Here is a 17769-nt window from a genome sequence, read left to right as displayed (position 1 = left end):
ATTCGTCACTGATTGTTAAGTCATTATATGTGACCCGTTTATTTACCAAAGGAACCTCTCTTTTCAGGAAAGCCTCATTCACTGAATTTAGGAATCACATCACGCCGTTTCTCTTTAATCTTCAGCCACATTCTTAAAAGGGGCCGTCGGATACAGCGATTTTTAAAATCCTTGTGATCTTTTACTTTATCATAAAATAAATAGGCATGCCATCCGAATTTGTTATCATATACTTCCAATTGTAGAATCCTTTTATTTTCTAGTAGCATCCAATCCCTAATCCAATTGAGACAGTTCGCATAAAAATATCATTTCAAATTTGGTAGACCTTATCCTCCTCTATTTGTGTCATCTTGCATTAATTTCATTCTTACTCTGGGCTTCTTTCCATTCAAAAGAGATTTAGCTAAATCCTTTTGCCAAATTTTGAAATAATAATAATAATAATAATAATAAATTTTATTTCTACCCCGCCCTTCCATAAATATGATCAAGGCGGCTTACAAATTTAAAACATTACAATACAAGATAAAAATTGATATTAATTGATAATTGATATTAATTAATAATTGATATTAATTAAAAAAGAATGTTGTTTTCCAGGCGAGGCCTGTTGTTGCTGGCCTGCCTCTCTCCCCCTAAAGATGGTTGATCATTTATAATTATTGGTAAATTGGAAAATAGGAAATTCAATTTGGGGAGAACACTCATTTTTATTATCAAAATTTTCCCTAACTATGATAAATTTAATTTCTTCCATCAATCCAGGTCATCCGTAATTTCTTTCCAGAGGAAGGGAGAGGCTCTAGGGTTTCAGCCGCACTGGGGAAACAACCTGGTTTCATCTCGCCTGAAGCATCGTGGCTCCAGTGCCTAGAACTCAAGACCCTGGAGCTGCGGTGCCCCAAGTGAGATGAATCCGGGTTAATCCCGCAGTGCGGATACAGCCTAGGTGAGCTGGTACATGCTGTAGCCACATAAAACATACTTAAACAGCAATACAATAACTGTGGTGAAGTCGGAGGTCAACAGTTAGATTTTCCTTCCGATGGCCGGAGTACTATTCAGAAAAGGCGAGCTTCTCCAGCTCGGCCTCCTTGAGGCGCTTGGCCTTGGTGTGGCGGTTCTGGAACCAAACCTTGACCCGGGTCTCAGGGAGGCTGAGCAAGCTGGAGAACTCGGCCCGCTCAGTGATGGAGAGGTACTGCTTCTGGCAAAACTTGTGCTCCAGGACCAGGAGTTGGGCCGTGGTGAAGGGCGTCCGGGACTTGCAGTTGGTCATCTGTTAACAAAGGGTGCATCCCAGGAGGCTGGCGTGCCTTGGAGGCGGCGGGGAGAAGTGGGGGCTTTGCACCCAGAGCATTCTCTTGGGTTTTTCGGGGCTTTCAACTTTGACAGCCTCTTGGGGCCCTTGGTGGGCAAAGTGGCTGGCCAGGGCTGAGGGGGGGCGAGGGCATCCTCTCCCTGGGGCTGAGGGTCCTCCAGTGGACCGCCAAGGAGACCACTCCCAGCTGGGGCTTCCTGTGGTCGGCCGTGAGGGCCTCCGTGCTGAACGGTAGAAGAGCCTTGTTTTTTCTGCAGCTGCCGCAGTCCCTAGATAGTTAATCTTTTCCCCCTGAAATCCTGATATTCAGGGCCAAGGGGGGCGAGGGCATCCTCTCCCTGGGGCTGAGGGTCCTCCGGTGGGCCGTCAAGGAGACCACTCCCAACTTGGGCTTCCTGTGGTCGGCCGTGAGGATAGAAGAGCCTTGGTCTTCTTTCTGCAGCTGCTGCCGTTCCTAGATATTTAATCTTTGTTTCCTGAAATCCTGGTATCTTAATCAAGACTTTTCTTTCTTGTTCTGTTAAATTCATTAATAATAATAATAATAATAATAATTAATAATTAATAGCATTGCCATGTTCTCTTTATTTATTTTAAACCTTGAAACCTCTCCATATTGGGCCAAAGTCGTTTGCAATTGACAACATTAGGTCATCCTCAAAGGCTTTTAGCTTAAATCTGTATCCTTTAATTTTGACTCGGTCTTTTGCCAAATCTGGCAGCTGCTCCTCAGTTATGGAGGAACTGCAGGCCCATTATTTATTCATCATTGTTATGGAGGAACCCTATTATTACTTATTTACTTCATTTATATGCTGCCTTTCTCCCAAAGTGGGGAGGGGGGGAACGGGGGGGGGGGGGGTGGAAAAAAAAAAAAACATGAAAAAAAGAAGAAAATCAATTAAGGAATATTTTGTTTTTAGTGTGATTCAGGAAAAACAGACAAAAACGGCCTTTCCCCTAATTTTTCCATGGGTCTTCTCATCTCTTAAGTCAGACTCAAGGCGGCTTCCAAAAATAGCCCCTTAAAAAGGTTTACAATAAAAAATAATGATTTTAAAATTCCCCCTATTAAACATGATAAAATCATTTAAAATCCATATGAAAGTTAAAAATGAATAAAACGCACAAATAAATCTAACCCAGGGGTAGGCAACCTTTTTGAGCCGGGGGCCGGGTTGCTGCCCCTCAGACAACTGGGGGGCCGAAGCCAAAAAATAAATAATTAAATAATTGTTTAAAAATTAAATAAATACATAAACCAGGACAAATGTAGGACAAAATTTTCAAATGGAGGGCACTTTTTAAATGAAAAATGGAGGACACGCAAAAAATTTGCTGATTTTTAAAAAAATGTTAATATAAATGCATGTTTCTGAGGCTTCTTTAGACAATTGCCCTCCTTGCCCCTGCGCGCGAGACGCCAAAGGCCCCAGCGGCAATCGGCGGCAGGACCGGGCTGGGGCCGGTCCCAAGGCCTCACTGGGCCGCATCCGGCCCGCGGGCCGCAGGTTGCCTACCCCTGATCTAACCCTTCCTGCTTAACCATTAAAAGACTGCTTAAGCAGAAAGGTCTTTGCCTGCCAGTGAAAGGAAAGCAGGAGGGAGCTCCACCGTGGGATTCCTCTTCTGTCTCGGATTCCCGGGGGGCTTGGAGCACCTGCGGTCAGCTCTGGGAAAGGGAAGAAGACCCTCTTTTCACAAATGCCCCTCAGGGCTCAGGGTATGCCCCAAATGCAGGGCATAGGAGGAGGACCTGGCACCAAGGTCAGTCGGCAGGGACCCCAATCAGTACAACTTCTTGGAGAATCTGGTCAGATGGGATCACAAGGGTCATCCAGTCCAAGCCCCTGCCATGCAAGAAGGCACAACTCACGCGACCCTACTATCCTTCTCTCACTGTTTCAGAAGGGGACCAGCCTGGCACTACCAAGTAGGAGATAGAGTAAGGTGGTGGGGAGCAAGGAGGGAAGGACAGGCCATGGCCAACCAGGCACCCACAGGATGCCACAGGACAGGGGTTGGGAGACCTGGCACCCTGGAGCAATTGAAATCCAGGCAAGGCATTGGGGTGTGAGTGTTGTAGGGAAGGGTGGAATGACGGGTTTGTGCTGGAAGAGGGATCCTCTCTGGGGTAGCAAAGGTAGAGATGAGGGCAGAGCTGTTACTTTTTCAGCAGCTTTCCTTGCAACCAGCTCCTCATTCCTGAAGGTCTTTCTGGTGCAGAGGAAGGAAAGAAGCTCTCCTCTACCCATGGGGCTGATGGGGAGGAGGTGGTGGATGATGGACTTCCACACCCCTTACTGGGGTAAAAGAGATTGCATCTCCTTCCTTCTCTGGGTGATGTTCCTGCTTTCCTGCAAGCATCACCTGTTGGAGCTGGGCTTGTGGTACAGATTCCTTCCATCATGGGATCTTGGGATCTAAGAAAAGGAAGAAAGTTTCTATCTGAGTGATTATCTGGATCAACTTCAAGTTGAGGGGGGCTCTTTAGGGGAGATCAGCCTGACCCACAAGCAGGCGGGGAGACCTGCCCAAGGCTGTCGGTAATAAAGAGGGAGTGGGCGCAAGGGGACCAGCATCTGGCAGGGGCTGCTGCCAGAGAAAATGTGGGCTTTCTCGGTGGCAATGGATAGAATGAAAAAGGCAGGGATTTTGCTGGAGGCACCTGGAGTGCTGGAGACTTGGAGAGGGACTGCCCTTGGTGCCCAGGGGTCTCATCTCATTGCCCATGTGGTTCCTTGTTCTGAGTGGGGGGAAGCAGAAGAATAGCCAGGGATTGAGAGGTGAGGGATGGATGCCAAGGCTGCATTTGGCTGCCTGGTGGGGGATTTCTCCCACAGCTGGGCATTTCAGGCTCCTCAAGTGCCACTATGGGAAATGAAGGTGGGCAAGGGCAGGGCTGTGGCTGTCTGGAGCATCATATCTGCCAAGGGGAGAATCTAAGACTGCATTTGGAGAAACCTATGGGAAATTGTTGAAAAGCCCATGGCAAGCATGGTTGGTGGGACAGACAAGAGGGCCTTCTTGGTGGTGGCCCCCAGACTCTGGGACTCCCTTCCCAGGGAGACCAGCATGGCCCCCTCCTGGTTGGCCATCCTTTGGCAAGGACAGGCCAGGGAATTTATACTGTTTTAATTATGTTGTTTTTAATCACTTTCATCTTTTAAACTGCATTTTATTCTTTTAATGAGTAATGGGAGTTAATGTTGTATCAGCTTAATTCTGTTTTCATATTGACATTTCTATGCCTTTAACTGCAATTTTTTTTTAAATTGCAAGCCACTTTGAGTTCCAACTTTGGTGGAAAAAGGTGGATATCGATAAATATAATAATAATAGGTTTGCTTTATAAGTTGGAAACAACTTGAAGGCATGCAACAACAAATACAGGTTTTTAATGTATAAAGTTTTAACTGTATCAATGCTTTTCCCCCTTAAATCGTGTTTATAATTTCATTAAATGTTCTTGTAGAGTTTTTTATTTGTATTGTTTTAAATATGTTTTTAGTTGCCTTCAGTCCCATTTTGGGGAGAAAGGTGGGATATAAATGAATAAAAATGTGATGGATCCTTCCAGCTGATTGTTGTGTTTTTTCAAGAATGGAGGGAAAGTGGGGGTGATCCACTCTTCAATGGGGAGCCCCGAAATAATAACGTATTCCTTGCCTGCCCTGTCGCTCTTTTTCCATCTGATGTAAATACAAGTGTGTTGTGGAAGCGGGTCTCACCTTTTCTTGCCCAGCCAAAGAAAGTGTGGATGATGGGAGTCTGATCTCACAGCCTTGGTCTGTGGAGGGGGTTCTCAGGTTCCCCAGTTCCCTTCTTTTCACCTTAGAGAAACCCTTGTTGCAGGAAATGACCTTTGATGTTGCAAGAATAATCCTGTTCTTCCCTATACTGGATCCCATAAGGATGTACTTGGGGATCAATTCCATCCCTTTGTCTCCCTTGGAGGGCCCTTGCCCTGGCCATAAATACCTTCTTAATTGGAAGGAGAGGCTTCAGGCTGAATAATGTCAAATCCCTTCCCGCTGTAGGAAGCCTTGCAAATAGGTCCCACCCCAAAACACCATTTGTGGCATTAAAACCTTCCCTTTAGGCAGCCTGAGGCTCAGTATTTGCTGTTTGTTTTATGGGAAGTTTCCAGTTTCTGCTGCTTTAATGAAACCAAGTGGTGGCCATTAAGGGGCATTTAGCAGACCTCTTTAGCCTTTTGCTAATTCTATGGGTGGCTTCGCAAAACAAAAGCAAGAAGAGGGAAGGCTTTCATGGGATATTTTCCCTTTTTTAAAAACAATAATTTTTATTATTAAAAAAGCAAAAATGAAAAATGAATAATAATAATAATAATAATAATAATACATTTATTTATATACCAGCTTTTCAAGGCAGTTTGCAAATTTACATAAACAATACATAACATGCATCCTTCTGCTGTGCTTTCTGCAACCGGACCTGTTGATCCCGAATTGGCCTTTTTAGTCACCAACGCAAAGCTTGTACAAAGCGCGCGATGATGAGTCCTTCCTGAATCTTGGTTGGCGAAGCAAAGCCAGAGAGAGAGACATAAAATGCATAAACAATGTACATAAGCAATACATGAAATACCTAAGCAATACATAACGTATACAAACTAAAATCCCAATCCTCACAAGTTAGCTAAAATACAAATATCAAATTACAATTTAATGCATTAAATATTAAAATAAATAAACTTTAAAATAAGCAAATTAAAATTTTAATTTTTAATTTAAAAAAAGGCAGCCATAGGAGAGACGTTTGGGGCAAACTGGGGCAAACTACATCAATGGATATATCAATATTCAGTCAATGAATATATCCATATGAATATAGCAAAAGAACATAACATCCAATGTTCTCCTCCATTTTGTAACATATACTTTCATAAGGTTGCCATAAGGACATTGTATTATTACATTATTAATATACCCCTCACCAATAACTGAAATTGCTAAAAGCCTAAGCTCTCTGATTTGATCTTTGCTAACTAATCACCCATTAATTTCAACTCACAATCCCAGATCATAAGAAATTACATCCGTACTTCTACTTTCTCTGTTACTTTTCTTTCGACCTCTATATTCCCAAATCTCTTTGTTGCGAATTTTGGTTTATTTGAAGTCTAGTAAACCTTTCAGACCCACTTTCCTCTCACCACTTCTTTTCCCTTTTGAATATTACATTCTCTATATTAATTTCGTACCTTGATATTTTTTCAGATAAAGTCCAGTCTTTGAAAAAGACTGGGATAGTTTCCCTTTTGACAAAAAACTTCATTTTTTAAATTATAGAAGCAGAAAAGCATGTAGGGGAAGAAAGGAGGAGGAGGAGGAGGATAAAACTGCAGGCTAGAGATGTATTCTGACCATACTGTTCCCCCTCCACTCCAAAAAATAATACCAAGCCTGGGATGTGAGTCTCTTGAATACACATCCATGCATGGCTCAAGCAGAGAGACCTGAACCCAGAGCCATAGAGGGATGGTCAGTCATTGCCTCTCCATCTTTAGAGAAGTCTTTACCCACAGGAAGAGAAATGCAAGATCTAGTTCCTTATTGCATGAGTATGTCTCTTGAAAAGTGCGTGTTCATCTAAAAGTATCCAAGATCTTTTCTAATGCAAAATTAATATGGGGCCAAGATCCGGCCAGAAAGGGCTCACAGCTCCCCTCCCACTCCAGATTTTTGGGTGCAATGCTCATCTTAAAGGAGGATCCCTAAGAAGCAGTCTTTACTCTCCTAATTTTTCTTCTGCAAGCTTAATGCCCATGCTGTTGGTGTATTTCTTGGCAAGTTTCTTCAGAAGGGGGTTGCCATTGCCATCCTCTGAGGCTGAGAGTATGTGACTTGCCCAAGGTCATCCAGTGGGTTTCGATGGCTGAGCCAGACTTCAGACCCTAGTTTCCACAGTCCTAGTCCAACACTCAAGTCACTAAGATTTAAAACAGGCTTTAAAGCATATTTATTTGGGGGATAGGACAAAGCCAAGGTGACGTAGTGGTTTGAGTTTTGGAGTATGACTCTGGAGACCAGGATTCACCCGTTGGGTGACTCTGGGCAAGTCACACTCTCTCATCCTCAGAGGATGGCAATGGCAACCCCCCTCTGAAGACACTTGCCAAGAAAACCCTATGATAGGGTTGCCATAAGCGGGAAGTGGCTCCGAAGGCACACAACGGCAGCAACTCATTACTGTCATGAAAAGGACGATCCTGGAAAGGCTTCCAGTTTTGTGCTAAAGGGGAATCTGTCCCTCTTTATCCAAGAGATCTTCTCCTGAATCACAGGGAGATGGTTTGATTGCAGAGGTGTCTCTGCTCCAAATGGATTTAAGTCTAGGAAAGCTCAGGCTGCCAATTTCTTTCTTTCAGTCTCAAAGGTGCTACAAGACCTCTCTGCTTATCCTGGAGTAAAGCTGTAAATGTGTTCACACTTTGGGCAATCCACAATGTCCCCTGTTGCTGTATGCTTTCCAATCTGCTCCTGCTCTGTGCCATCCAGCTCTTCCTCCAGCCAAGGGCCTGGTGGGCAATTCCTCTCTCCAGGGGTTTGGAAAACTGTATCATATTCAGATTACCTGCTTAGTGAGGATTACATTCCTCAGGATCCTGGAAGTGGGAAAGTGAGGTCTTTAAAGGCCCCTCTTGAACCTCCTTGGACCTCCAATGCCCTTTGGCCAGACCATTTGGCAGATGAAAGACATTCTTGTGCCTTTTCAAACTGATAAGGACTGGGATTTAAATGCTGAGCAAATTAAATTGTAAGGCTTGTATTTTTAACATGCTATGTTTTAATTCATAATTGCATTAACTTTTTAAATGGTTTGTTTTTTAAATTTTATACATTTTAATGTTGCTGTTCTGTTTTTAAATTGTATTGTTTTAAACTTGCTGTTTGCCGCCTTGAGTCCCTATATTGGGAAAAAGGCAGGAAATAAGAAGATATAATAATAATAATAATGATAATGATAATGGCAATAATAGTAAGGGTGGGTCTTTTGGGTCATGATGGTGGGCAGTGAACTCAGAATGACCAGAAGTCATAACCGCATAGGAGGACAAGGTACTGGACATTACCAAATACCAGCTAGAACACTTACATACATATAAATTTGTGCTTCTTAGTCATGCTCACAATGGAGGACATTTATGGAATTTCTCCTGGACAGAAGGTTGAAATGTAGGACATGTCCTGGAAAAGGAGGATGTATGCTGACTCTCTGAGTGAACCCAACAAAAAAAGAGGGCAAAGGAAGGCTTTGGTGGCAATCCTTCCTTCAAAAAATACTGCACATGTCAAATGGAAATGGTTTGAAAGGGGAGGGGAAATTATGTACTATGCACTAACTCCCTGCTCTGCTTGAGACTAAGTATGGGATCTGAGCCATAGCTATTATTATTATTATTATTATTATTATTATTATTATTATTATTATTATGTTTTATCTATATAGTGCTGTAGATTTACACAGCGCTGTACATGCAATCAGTAAAACAGATAAAAATAAACCTGCCTATGGCATACATTCTATGAAATAATAGCATAATACATAGAAAATAATACATAATAATACAGGAAAGGGTTCAATAAAATAAGCAAATGGAATAAGCACACCAGGCTCTATGTGGAACCAAAAGAACCAAAACGAAAAGTGATCTTCTCACTGCAATCTCTGCAGCATCTTCAAAAAGGCAAGCCCTGCTTCCTTTGTCATCCTCAAAATGAGTAGGCCTTCTCAGGAGTAAGCTATGGCTATGGCCAGTGGGCCTTTTCCTTACTGACTGCCGGGGGGGGGGGGGGGGGGGGGGGCGGGGGTAGGGGGGGGGGGGGGGGAAGGGTCATTTCCTGGCATTGACCCCATGTCCTTAATCCACAACCTCAAGCCTTCCCTCTCTCACACACAACACACACATTGGGGGTCTCAGTGGGGGGTTATGCAAAGCTTTCCTTGCCCTGCTGCTCCAGGAGCCAGACAGGCAAAACCAAGGAGGCCTTGGCAGAGCCACTGCCAATGAAAGGACTTTGGCACTGAGGTGTGATGGCACTGGGGACCAATTCAGAACTGACATTGATGTTGTGGGGAAAAGAGATTTCTCTTGGACTTTTTGTAAGGATTTCCCAAGAAGATCCCTTGGTACTTGGTATACTTGCTAGTGGTTTTTGATAAAAGCATAATGGAAACAGCTGCAAAAATGTTCTTTTCTGCTGTGAAAACCTGTTAGATTTTGACTGACACAGATGGATAATAAATGGATCTGTCTAAAGGGCATGGCACACACTCTCAGCTTCAAGGGATGCAAGCCCCTCTGAAGGAACTTGCCAAGAAAACCCTCTGATAAGTTCAGCTGAGGGTTGCTTGAAGGCACAGAACAACAATGGATAAAACGTTACCTTTTTAATACTGTTTTATAACTTTTAATTACAGTAATATGTTATATTATATATGAGCTCAGAGATCCAGCGTGGCATAGTGGTTTGAGTGTTGGACTACAGAAAGGGATCTAGGAGTCCAAGTAGACCACAGGCTGAACATGAGTCAACGGTGCAATGCAGCAGCTAAAAAGGCCAATGCGATTCTAGGCTGCATTAATAATAATAATAATAATAATAATAATAATAATAATAATACCGTTTATTTATAGCCCGCTTTTCCAAAGGAGATCAAAGCGGGTTACAACAAGGATATAAAACATTATACAATTTGGACAACAGTATATAAACATCATAAAAACATTCCAAAATGAAAAACACAATAAAACCACAGAGAATAAAAACCATAGCCAAAAAACAGAACTAGCTGGAAAGCAGCATATATGATGGGGAACGGATGTCAAGACACATGGGGGAAAGCCTGTTGGAAGAGATAGGTCTTAAGTTTCTTCCTAAACAGGTCAAGGGAGGTAACAGAGTGGAGCTCGTCGGGAAGAGAGTTCCAAAGCTGCAGGGCCGAGATGGAAAATGCCCTTTGTGCAGTCAAGGTGTATTTTGACTTAGGAACCCTTAACAAATGCTTCCCGGTCGATCTGAGAGTGCGGGGCGGATTATATGGGGAGAGGCGGTCCTCCAAGTACCCTGGGCCCAAGCCATTTAGGGCTTTATAGGTTATAACCAACACCTTGTATTGCGCCCGGAAGCGAATAGGCAGCCAATGTAGATCTTGCAGGATAGGTGTTATATGGCTGGTCCTGGAGCATCTAGTGACCAACCTAGCTGCCATATTCTGTACTAATTGAAGCTTCCGGGTTTGGTACAAGGGTTGCCCCATGTAGAGCGCATTACAGAAATCCAACCGAGAGGTTACCAGAGCATGCACCACCGTTTCAAGGTTCTCCCAGCCCAGGAAGTGTCGCAGCTGACGTATCAGCTGAAGCTGGTAACAGGTGCTCCTGACTGTTGCATCCACCCGAGATGTGAGGTGGAGCAATGAGTCCAGAAGCACACCAGACTGCAAACTGAGTCCTTCAGGGGGAGCGTGACCCCATTCTGGACAAGTGGACAAATTTCCTTCCCCGGGCCAGGGGAGCCTATCACGAGTACTTCCGTTTTCTCTGGATTCAAACTGAGTCTGTTTTCCCTCATCCAGCCCATTACCGACTCCAGACAGGCATTCAGAGGAGAGATGCCGTCCCTAGTCACTGCATCAGTCGGAAACACAGAGAAACATATTTGAGTGTCATCAGCATACTGATAACACTGCGCCCCATGTCTCCGGATGATAGTGGTTTCATGTAAATGTTAAATAGCATGGGGGACAGAATGGCTCCTTGAGGGACACCTGATGTAAGCGCCCTCTTATCGGAGCACACGCCCCCCAGCTCCACCATCTGGAATCTACCCGAGAGGTAGGACCGGAACCACTGGAGCGCAGTGCCCCCGATACCTAACTCCCTCAGACATTCCAGAAGGATACCATGGTCAATGGTATCGAAAGCCGCTGAGATGTCCAAAAGCACTAACAGGGACACACTACCCCTGTCCATGCCCAGGCAGAGATCATCGACTAGGGCAACCATGGCAGTCTCAACTCCATAGCCCGCCCAGAAGCCAGTTAGAAATGGGTCTAGAAAATCCGTTTCATCCAAGATAGCTTGAATAGAAGTATAGTGTCTAGATCCTCTCCATTGAGCCCATTGTGAGCTATGCCGGCGGTGGTATAATAGCCACCTATGGGGCCTCCCATGCCAGACAGGTCACAACTGAAGGGTCTGACCAAGAGCACCAAAGGGCAGGATGGGCTCTCTAGCCTATGACAACCATCCTAGGAGAAGGAAAACTAATCCCAAACCTGGGCAGATGGTGCTCGTCTAACCCTGTAAAGTCAACCATCTAAGAAAAGGAAACTCTAATCAAACCTACAACCCAAGGACCTCACTGCTACTGTCCATGCTTGTCAAGGCCTCAGCAGTTGAACCTCTGGTTTAAAGGGTGAGGCCAGTTCTGTGCACGCTGCGCTCCACCAGAAAAACCCATTGCACAGGCTCCAAGGATACATCAAAGGGTCTAGATCAAGAGAAGTAATAGTCCCACTCTATTCTGCTTTGGTCAGGCCCCACCTGGAATACTGTGTCCAGTTCTGGGCACCACAATTCAAAGAGGATGTTGACAAGTTGGAGCATGTCCAAAGGAGGGTGATTAAAATGGTGAAAGATCAGGAAACCATGAAGCTCTATGAGGAGAAACTTAGGAGCTGGGTATGTTTAGAGAAGAGAAGGTTAAGGCAATGTTTAAATATTTGAAGGGATGTCATATTGAGGAGAGCTTGTTTTCTGCTGCTCCAGAGAATAGGACACAGAGCAATGGATTCAAACTATAGGAAAAGAGTCCACTCCAACATTAGGAGGAAGAAAAGCCCTCCCTTCAGCCACCATCTTGGGGGGAGAGAGGCAGGCAAGCTCCAACTGCCTGCCTGAAAGAAGAAAAAGCCCTCCTTCCGACCACCATCTTGAGGGGGAGAGAGGCCTGTTATGTTTTATTTTGACTTTGTATTGTACTTCCTGTTGTACACCGCTTTGATCTAATTTGGAAAAGCGGTATATAAATAAACATTATTATTATTATTATTATTATTATTATTAACATCTTGACAGTAAGAGCTGCATGACTGTGGAAAGAGTACTTTGGAGTCTGGTGGAGTCTCCTTCTTTGGAGGTCTTTAAGCAGAGGCTGGATGGCCATCTGTCAATGAGGATGCTTTGATGGAGAGTTCCTGCATGGCAGAAGAAGGGGGTTGGACTGGATGGCCCTTGGGGTCTCTTCCAACTCTAGGATTCTATGATTCTACAGCTCTGGAGGCCAGGTTTCAAATCCCTGCTGGGACACAAAAACCCACTGGGTGACTTTGGGCAAGTCACTCTCTCTCAGCCTCATGGGAAGGCAATGGCAAACGTCCTCTGAACAAATCATGCCAAGAAAACCCCATGATAGACTAAAAGGTACAGAAAGAAATAGATTTTGCATGCAGCTGACCACATGCAATAAGTCCAGGACCTTTGCCATAGTAGAGAAAAGCCAGAATGGTATAGTGGTTTGAGTGCTGGACTATTCACAGCTCAGCCATGGAGACCCACTGGGTGATCTTGGGCAGGTCACACTCTCTTAGCTTCAGAGGCTATTAAGGGCAAACCCCTCTGGAGAAACTTGCCAAGGAAACCCTTTGATAAGTTCACCTTAAGAGCCCCATAAACCAGAAATGGCTCGAAGGCGCGCAACACACATACCCACTTTGCCATAGAGGGCTTCTCCCTTCTTGCAGTGCTGTTGAGTTGGCCTTTGGGGAGGCAGAATCTCCCCATTCCTCCCCTAAGGTGCTTAGCGCCTCTTCTCCAGTGGTGGCTCCCCTGCCCTGCCCTGGTGCCAATGGGTCTGCCCCCCATGATCAGCATCACAAAGGAGCCCCTTGAAGTGGCCCAGCCTGGCAGAGGGGGCATCATTCCCTCCTGACCTGAGCCCCAGCCAAGAGCAGATCAGAGCAGAGGAAGAAGGATGGAGAGCCAAGCAGGACTTGGAGGGCAGAGCCCCAGGGACCCAGAGGACACCCAGCCCCAGATGGAGGAGAGCAAGGGCAGGAGGAATAAGAAGCCCTACAAGAGGCACCCCAAGCCCCCCTACTCCTACCTGGCTCTCATCGCCCTGGTCATCCAGAGGGCCCCCCAGAAGAGGCTCAAGCTGGCCCAGGTAGGACCAGGAGGGGAGGAAGGGGGTGCCTGCTTGCCCCCCTCAGGGCTTCTGGGGGCCAGGGTTTGGAAGGGGTCCCCCCTTCCCTTCCCCTTCATTTCCTTTCCATTCCATTCTATTCCTTTCCTTCCCTTCCCTTTGGTTTCCTTCCCCTTCCTTCCCTTCCTTTTGTTTCCCCTTCATTTCCTTTCCTTCTCCTTCCTTCCTTTTCCCTTTCCCTTTCCCTTTCTTTCCCTTTCCCTTCCCTTTCCTTGGCTGCAGAGCCTTCTTTGTGGTGGCCCCGCACTGTGAGCCTTGGAGCCCTTCTCCAGCCCCTCAAGTGGCTCCTCGGGGATCTCTAGACCCCTTTCTTTCCTTTGCTTTCCTTCCCCAGCTTGACTGCTCTCCTCTCTTGCAAAGCGACTGCAAGCAGGGATCTTGGCCTGGAGGAGACCCCAAAGGGAGGAAAATGGGGGAAGGGACGGGGCTTTTTCTCTTCTCTCTCCCTCGAAAACACCCTTCCCAGGAGTCACCCCTTGTCTCCCAGGAAAGAAGGTAAGAAGTTGGCAGAAGAGCTTTGGTTAAGAAAACTTTCTCACTAATTTTGCAGACTAACACAGCTATGTCTTTGAGTTCTGGGACCTTTAGTCCAAAGAGGTAACTTTGCCACACTCTGCTCCCTGCCAAGCTGCCCTTGACCTTCCTTCCTCCAGTGTTCCCCTTTTGACTCCAAGGGCTGCAGAGAAAGAAAAATCCAGAGAAAATGCATCCATCCTCAGAACCTTCCCCTCTGGGTCCTTGGGGCTCTTCTTTTCCCTTTTGGCAGAGACCCCTGGACTGAGACCCTCTTTATTCCCTGGACCCAAGGGTTTCCTGGTGGATTAGGCCCAAGGTCAGATAAACCAGGAGGGAGGAAGAGTCTCAAAGAAGGTTTCCCTTCCACTGTGGGTTAGAGGAGCTCTGAGCACTTTCATTCTCCCCCAACTCAAAAACCCTGTCCCAATTTGACCTCCTCTTTTCCTTCCAGATCCTCACTGAGATCCAGCACCTCTTCCCATTCTTCACAGAGGGCTACCAAGGCTGGAAGGACTCCATCCGCCACAATCTCTCCTCCAACCGGTGCTTCCTGAAGGTAAGGGGGAGGAATGAGGTGGGGAGTGGGGGGGGGGTCTTTGGAACCAGGGCAGAACCTATGGTCTTCTGGGCATGGTTGGACTCAAGGTCCCATTGTTCTCCAGCTCAAGCTCATGGACATTGGTTATGGAGGCAAGAGCTGATTCCTGAAGGTAAGGGGAGAACAGGGGTGTGGGATTGAGCTGGGGAACAGAGGGGAAGGGACTTTGGATCTGATGGTCTTCTTGGTTGGACTCAAGGTCTAGATCAGTGGTTCCCAACCTGTGGGTCGGGACCCCTTTGGGGGTCGAACGAGCCTTTCACAGGGGTCGCCTAAGACCATCGGAAAACACATATTTGCAGGTAGCAATGAAAATAATTGTATGGTTGGGGGTTGCCACAACATGAGGAACTGTATTAAAGGGTCACAGCATTAGAAAGGTTGGGAACCACTGGTCTAGATCATTTCTCATATTCTAGATATGGTTGGACTCAAGGTCCCACCATTCTCCAGCTGGGGCTGATGGTCACTGATTAGGGAGGCTAGGGCTGATGGGAGTTGCAATCTGACATCTGGGACCCCCTTTCTACCCCAGCATTGGGGGAGGCTGCCTTGAAGGCATCAGATTCTCCACTTCCACCAGGGTTTCTCTCTCAGACCTGAAGGGAAGCAAACGCTTGGCTGCTTCCCTGTGAAATGGAGTACCTAAGCATTGGCAGCTAAAAACCCCTTGAAAAAGCAGAGGAGGGGAAGGAAATCCCAAGCCCCCTTTTACCTGAATTAACTGATGGGAATACAAAGGGCAAAAATTTTGGGCCAAGTGTGCTTTGCATGCTCCCAGAAGAAGAGACCTTCTCTTCCTTCGCAGTCACTACCAAATACAGTGGTCCCTCCACATTCAGTGGGTTAGGAGTGAAGGACCCCCATGAATGTGGGGAAACTGCAAATAAAAATCCATTGTTCTTTTTACCTGATAGAACACCTCTCTAGGAATTTGCAGGTCCTCCAATGCAACTCTAAGGGTCAACATCTGCCAGAAGTTGATCATAGAACATGCTGGAAGATGTACAAATGCCTAGAGAGTGTTTTCTCTAGGGACATCTAGGTTCTCTAGCACAACTCTATGGTCAACTTCTGGTAGAGTTGTGCTGGAGGACCTAAAGATTCCTAGATAGAACATATTAATCAAAACCGCAAATAATAATCAAATCCCCCAAAGTCAAAGCCATAAATGCGGAGGGCCAACTGTATGTGCTTTAACCATTCTTTTTTTCCTCTTTTCTTCAGGAGGAGACCAACAATGGGAAGGGGAAAAGGAATTTCTGGAGGGTTGATGTGGAGCAGATCCCTCCAGGACTCTTGAGGCGCCAGAACACCCGGGCACCTCGACTCGGGGGTGCCCCCTTCGTCTCGGACCTGGCCCCCTTCATCCTCCATGGGGAGCCCTACCCACCCCCTTCCCTTGGCAAGGATGCCCCCAAGGAAGATCCATCCCCTGGCAGCTTTGAGGAGAGCAGTGATCCCCCCAAGAAAAGCTCCTCCTTCAGGATTGAGGAGCTGGTGCCGGAGGTGGCAAGAGAGGCCTCCCTAGAGAATGACAGCAGTCTTGGTCTTGCAGGGTCCCCATCATTCTTCCAGGCTTCCTACCCCAGCATGCCCTCCCTCCCACCTCCATTTTACTGGGACCAGCCTCCCAGCATGCCCTGGGTCCAGCCAGCCTCTTTCTATGGGCTTGGAATGGCACCCCATGGCACTCCTTTCCTGCTGAGACCCTCCTTTCCCTTCCCCTTCCCTTCACCCTCCAATGTTTACACCCCTGTGGCCTGCCTAGACCCCCATTGCTCCTTGGCACCAGGTGCCCCCTGCCCTGCCTTGCATCCTAGGCACACCCTGGGCATGGCTGCCAGCCAGGGCCTGATCCCTTCCCCCTTGGTCACCCCACCTTGCCTTCTTTCCTACCCAGCAGTTCCAGGCTGGTCCCCTTTCTGGAAATGATGGGAGGGGAATGCTGGGCATTGCAGGGAGGGACTCCTCTTTCTTTGCCATTCCTCCTACCCACATTCAGTCATTTATTTATTCATATGTAATTTAAAGAAACTGTGTAAATACTGTTTGCAAACTGTCCTAGGGTGAAGGGTGGTGTTAAATGTAAATATAAACATCTGTAGAAATTAATATATATATAAAATTAAACAGATATGTATGTGTATGTGTGTGCGTTTAAAAAGAACGGTTAAAGCATGCAGCCTAAGTGACTTTTTCCTGCTTGACTAATCCCTTTGTGTTGTTTGGGTGTCAAACCCATTCAGTCTGTCCTTCAGCTGGCGACCAGCATGATGATATTTTCTGTGATTTAAGATTAATCCAGCCTGGCTCTCCTTCTGCTAGAACAGAGGCACATGGATCTCGCAGTCCAAAAATCTCCAAGCCCATTGGAACCTGTAGGTCTTGGAGGGTCCAAAACGTTCTTGGTTGCCTCTCTTTCCTAAGCTGTCACTCTCCACCATGTGCTGGGCTACATTTCTCATCATCCCCAGAAAACAGGGCCATTGGCTCTGCTGCCTGAGGATGATGTGAGTTGGGACTCTTCTGAAAGGAACCATGTTGGGCAAGATGTGATCTAAAATCAGGGCCTGGGGGGGTGGGGTTAAGGGCACCAAAGTCTCTGCTTGTATGCCTCTTGTAGGCTTCAGCCAGGTTGCTGGAGGGAAGAGGGCTCTTTGGGAATCTGCCCCAAATTGATGGATTGATTTGCCCCCTCACAACTGATCTGCCAGAGTGGGGAAAGAATAATAGAATCATAGAGTTGGAAGAGACCCCAAAGGCCATCAATTCCAACCCCATTCTGCCATGCAGGAACTCTCCATCAAAGCATCCCCTCCACCACTCTCCAAGGCAGGAGTATTTTCCAGTGTTGAATATCCCTTACTCTCAGGAAGATCCTCCTAATGTTGAGCTGGAATCTCTTTTCCTGGAGCTTGCATCCATTGTTCCGGGTCCTGTTCTCTGGAGCAGCAGAAAACAAGCTTGCTCCCTCCTCAATATGACATTCCTTCAAATATTTAAACAGGGCTATCATATCACCTCTTAACCTTCTCTTCTTCAGGCTAAACATCCCCAGCTCCCTGAGTCGTTCCTCATAGGGCATGGTTTCC

At 46.3% G+C, this 17769-nt stretch overlaps 1 protein-coding gene and 1 pseudogene across 1 annotated transcript; one reads left to right on the top strand and one right to left on the bottom strand.

Annotated features, from left to right (window-relative positions):
• Window positions 1-1060: 1060 nt before the first annotated feature.
• On the bottom strand, window positions 1061-4422 carry LOC121929182 (annotated as a pseudogene).
• An 8907-nt stretch (window positions 4423-13329) lies between these two features.
• LOC121929181 (forkhead box protein H1-like) lies at window positions 13330-16609 on the top strand. The gene is made up of 3 exons (XM_042464489.1): window positions 13330-13521; window positions 14528-14632; window positions 15902-16609. The coding sequence occupies exons 1-3, from the start codon at window positions 13330-13332 to the stop codon at window positions 16607-16609; spliced, it is 1005 nt and encodes a 334-aa protein (XP_042320423.1).
• The last annotated feature ends 1160 nt before the right edge of the window (window positions 16610-17769 follow it).

The sequence above is a fragment of the Sceloporus undulatus genome, chromosome 4, assembly GCF_019175285.1.
Source record: "Sceloporus undulatus isolate JIND9_A2432 ecotype Alabama chromosome 4, SceUnd_v1.1, whole genome shotgun sequence".
Taxonomy (NCBI): Eukaryota; Metazoa; Chordata; class Lepidosauria; order Squamata; family Phrynosomatidae; genus Sceloporus; species Sceloporus undulatus.
This window is presented reverse-complemented; position numbering and strand designations above follow the sequence as displayed.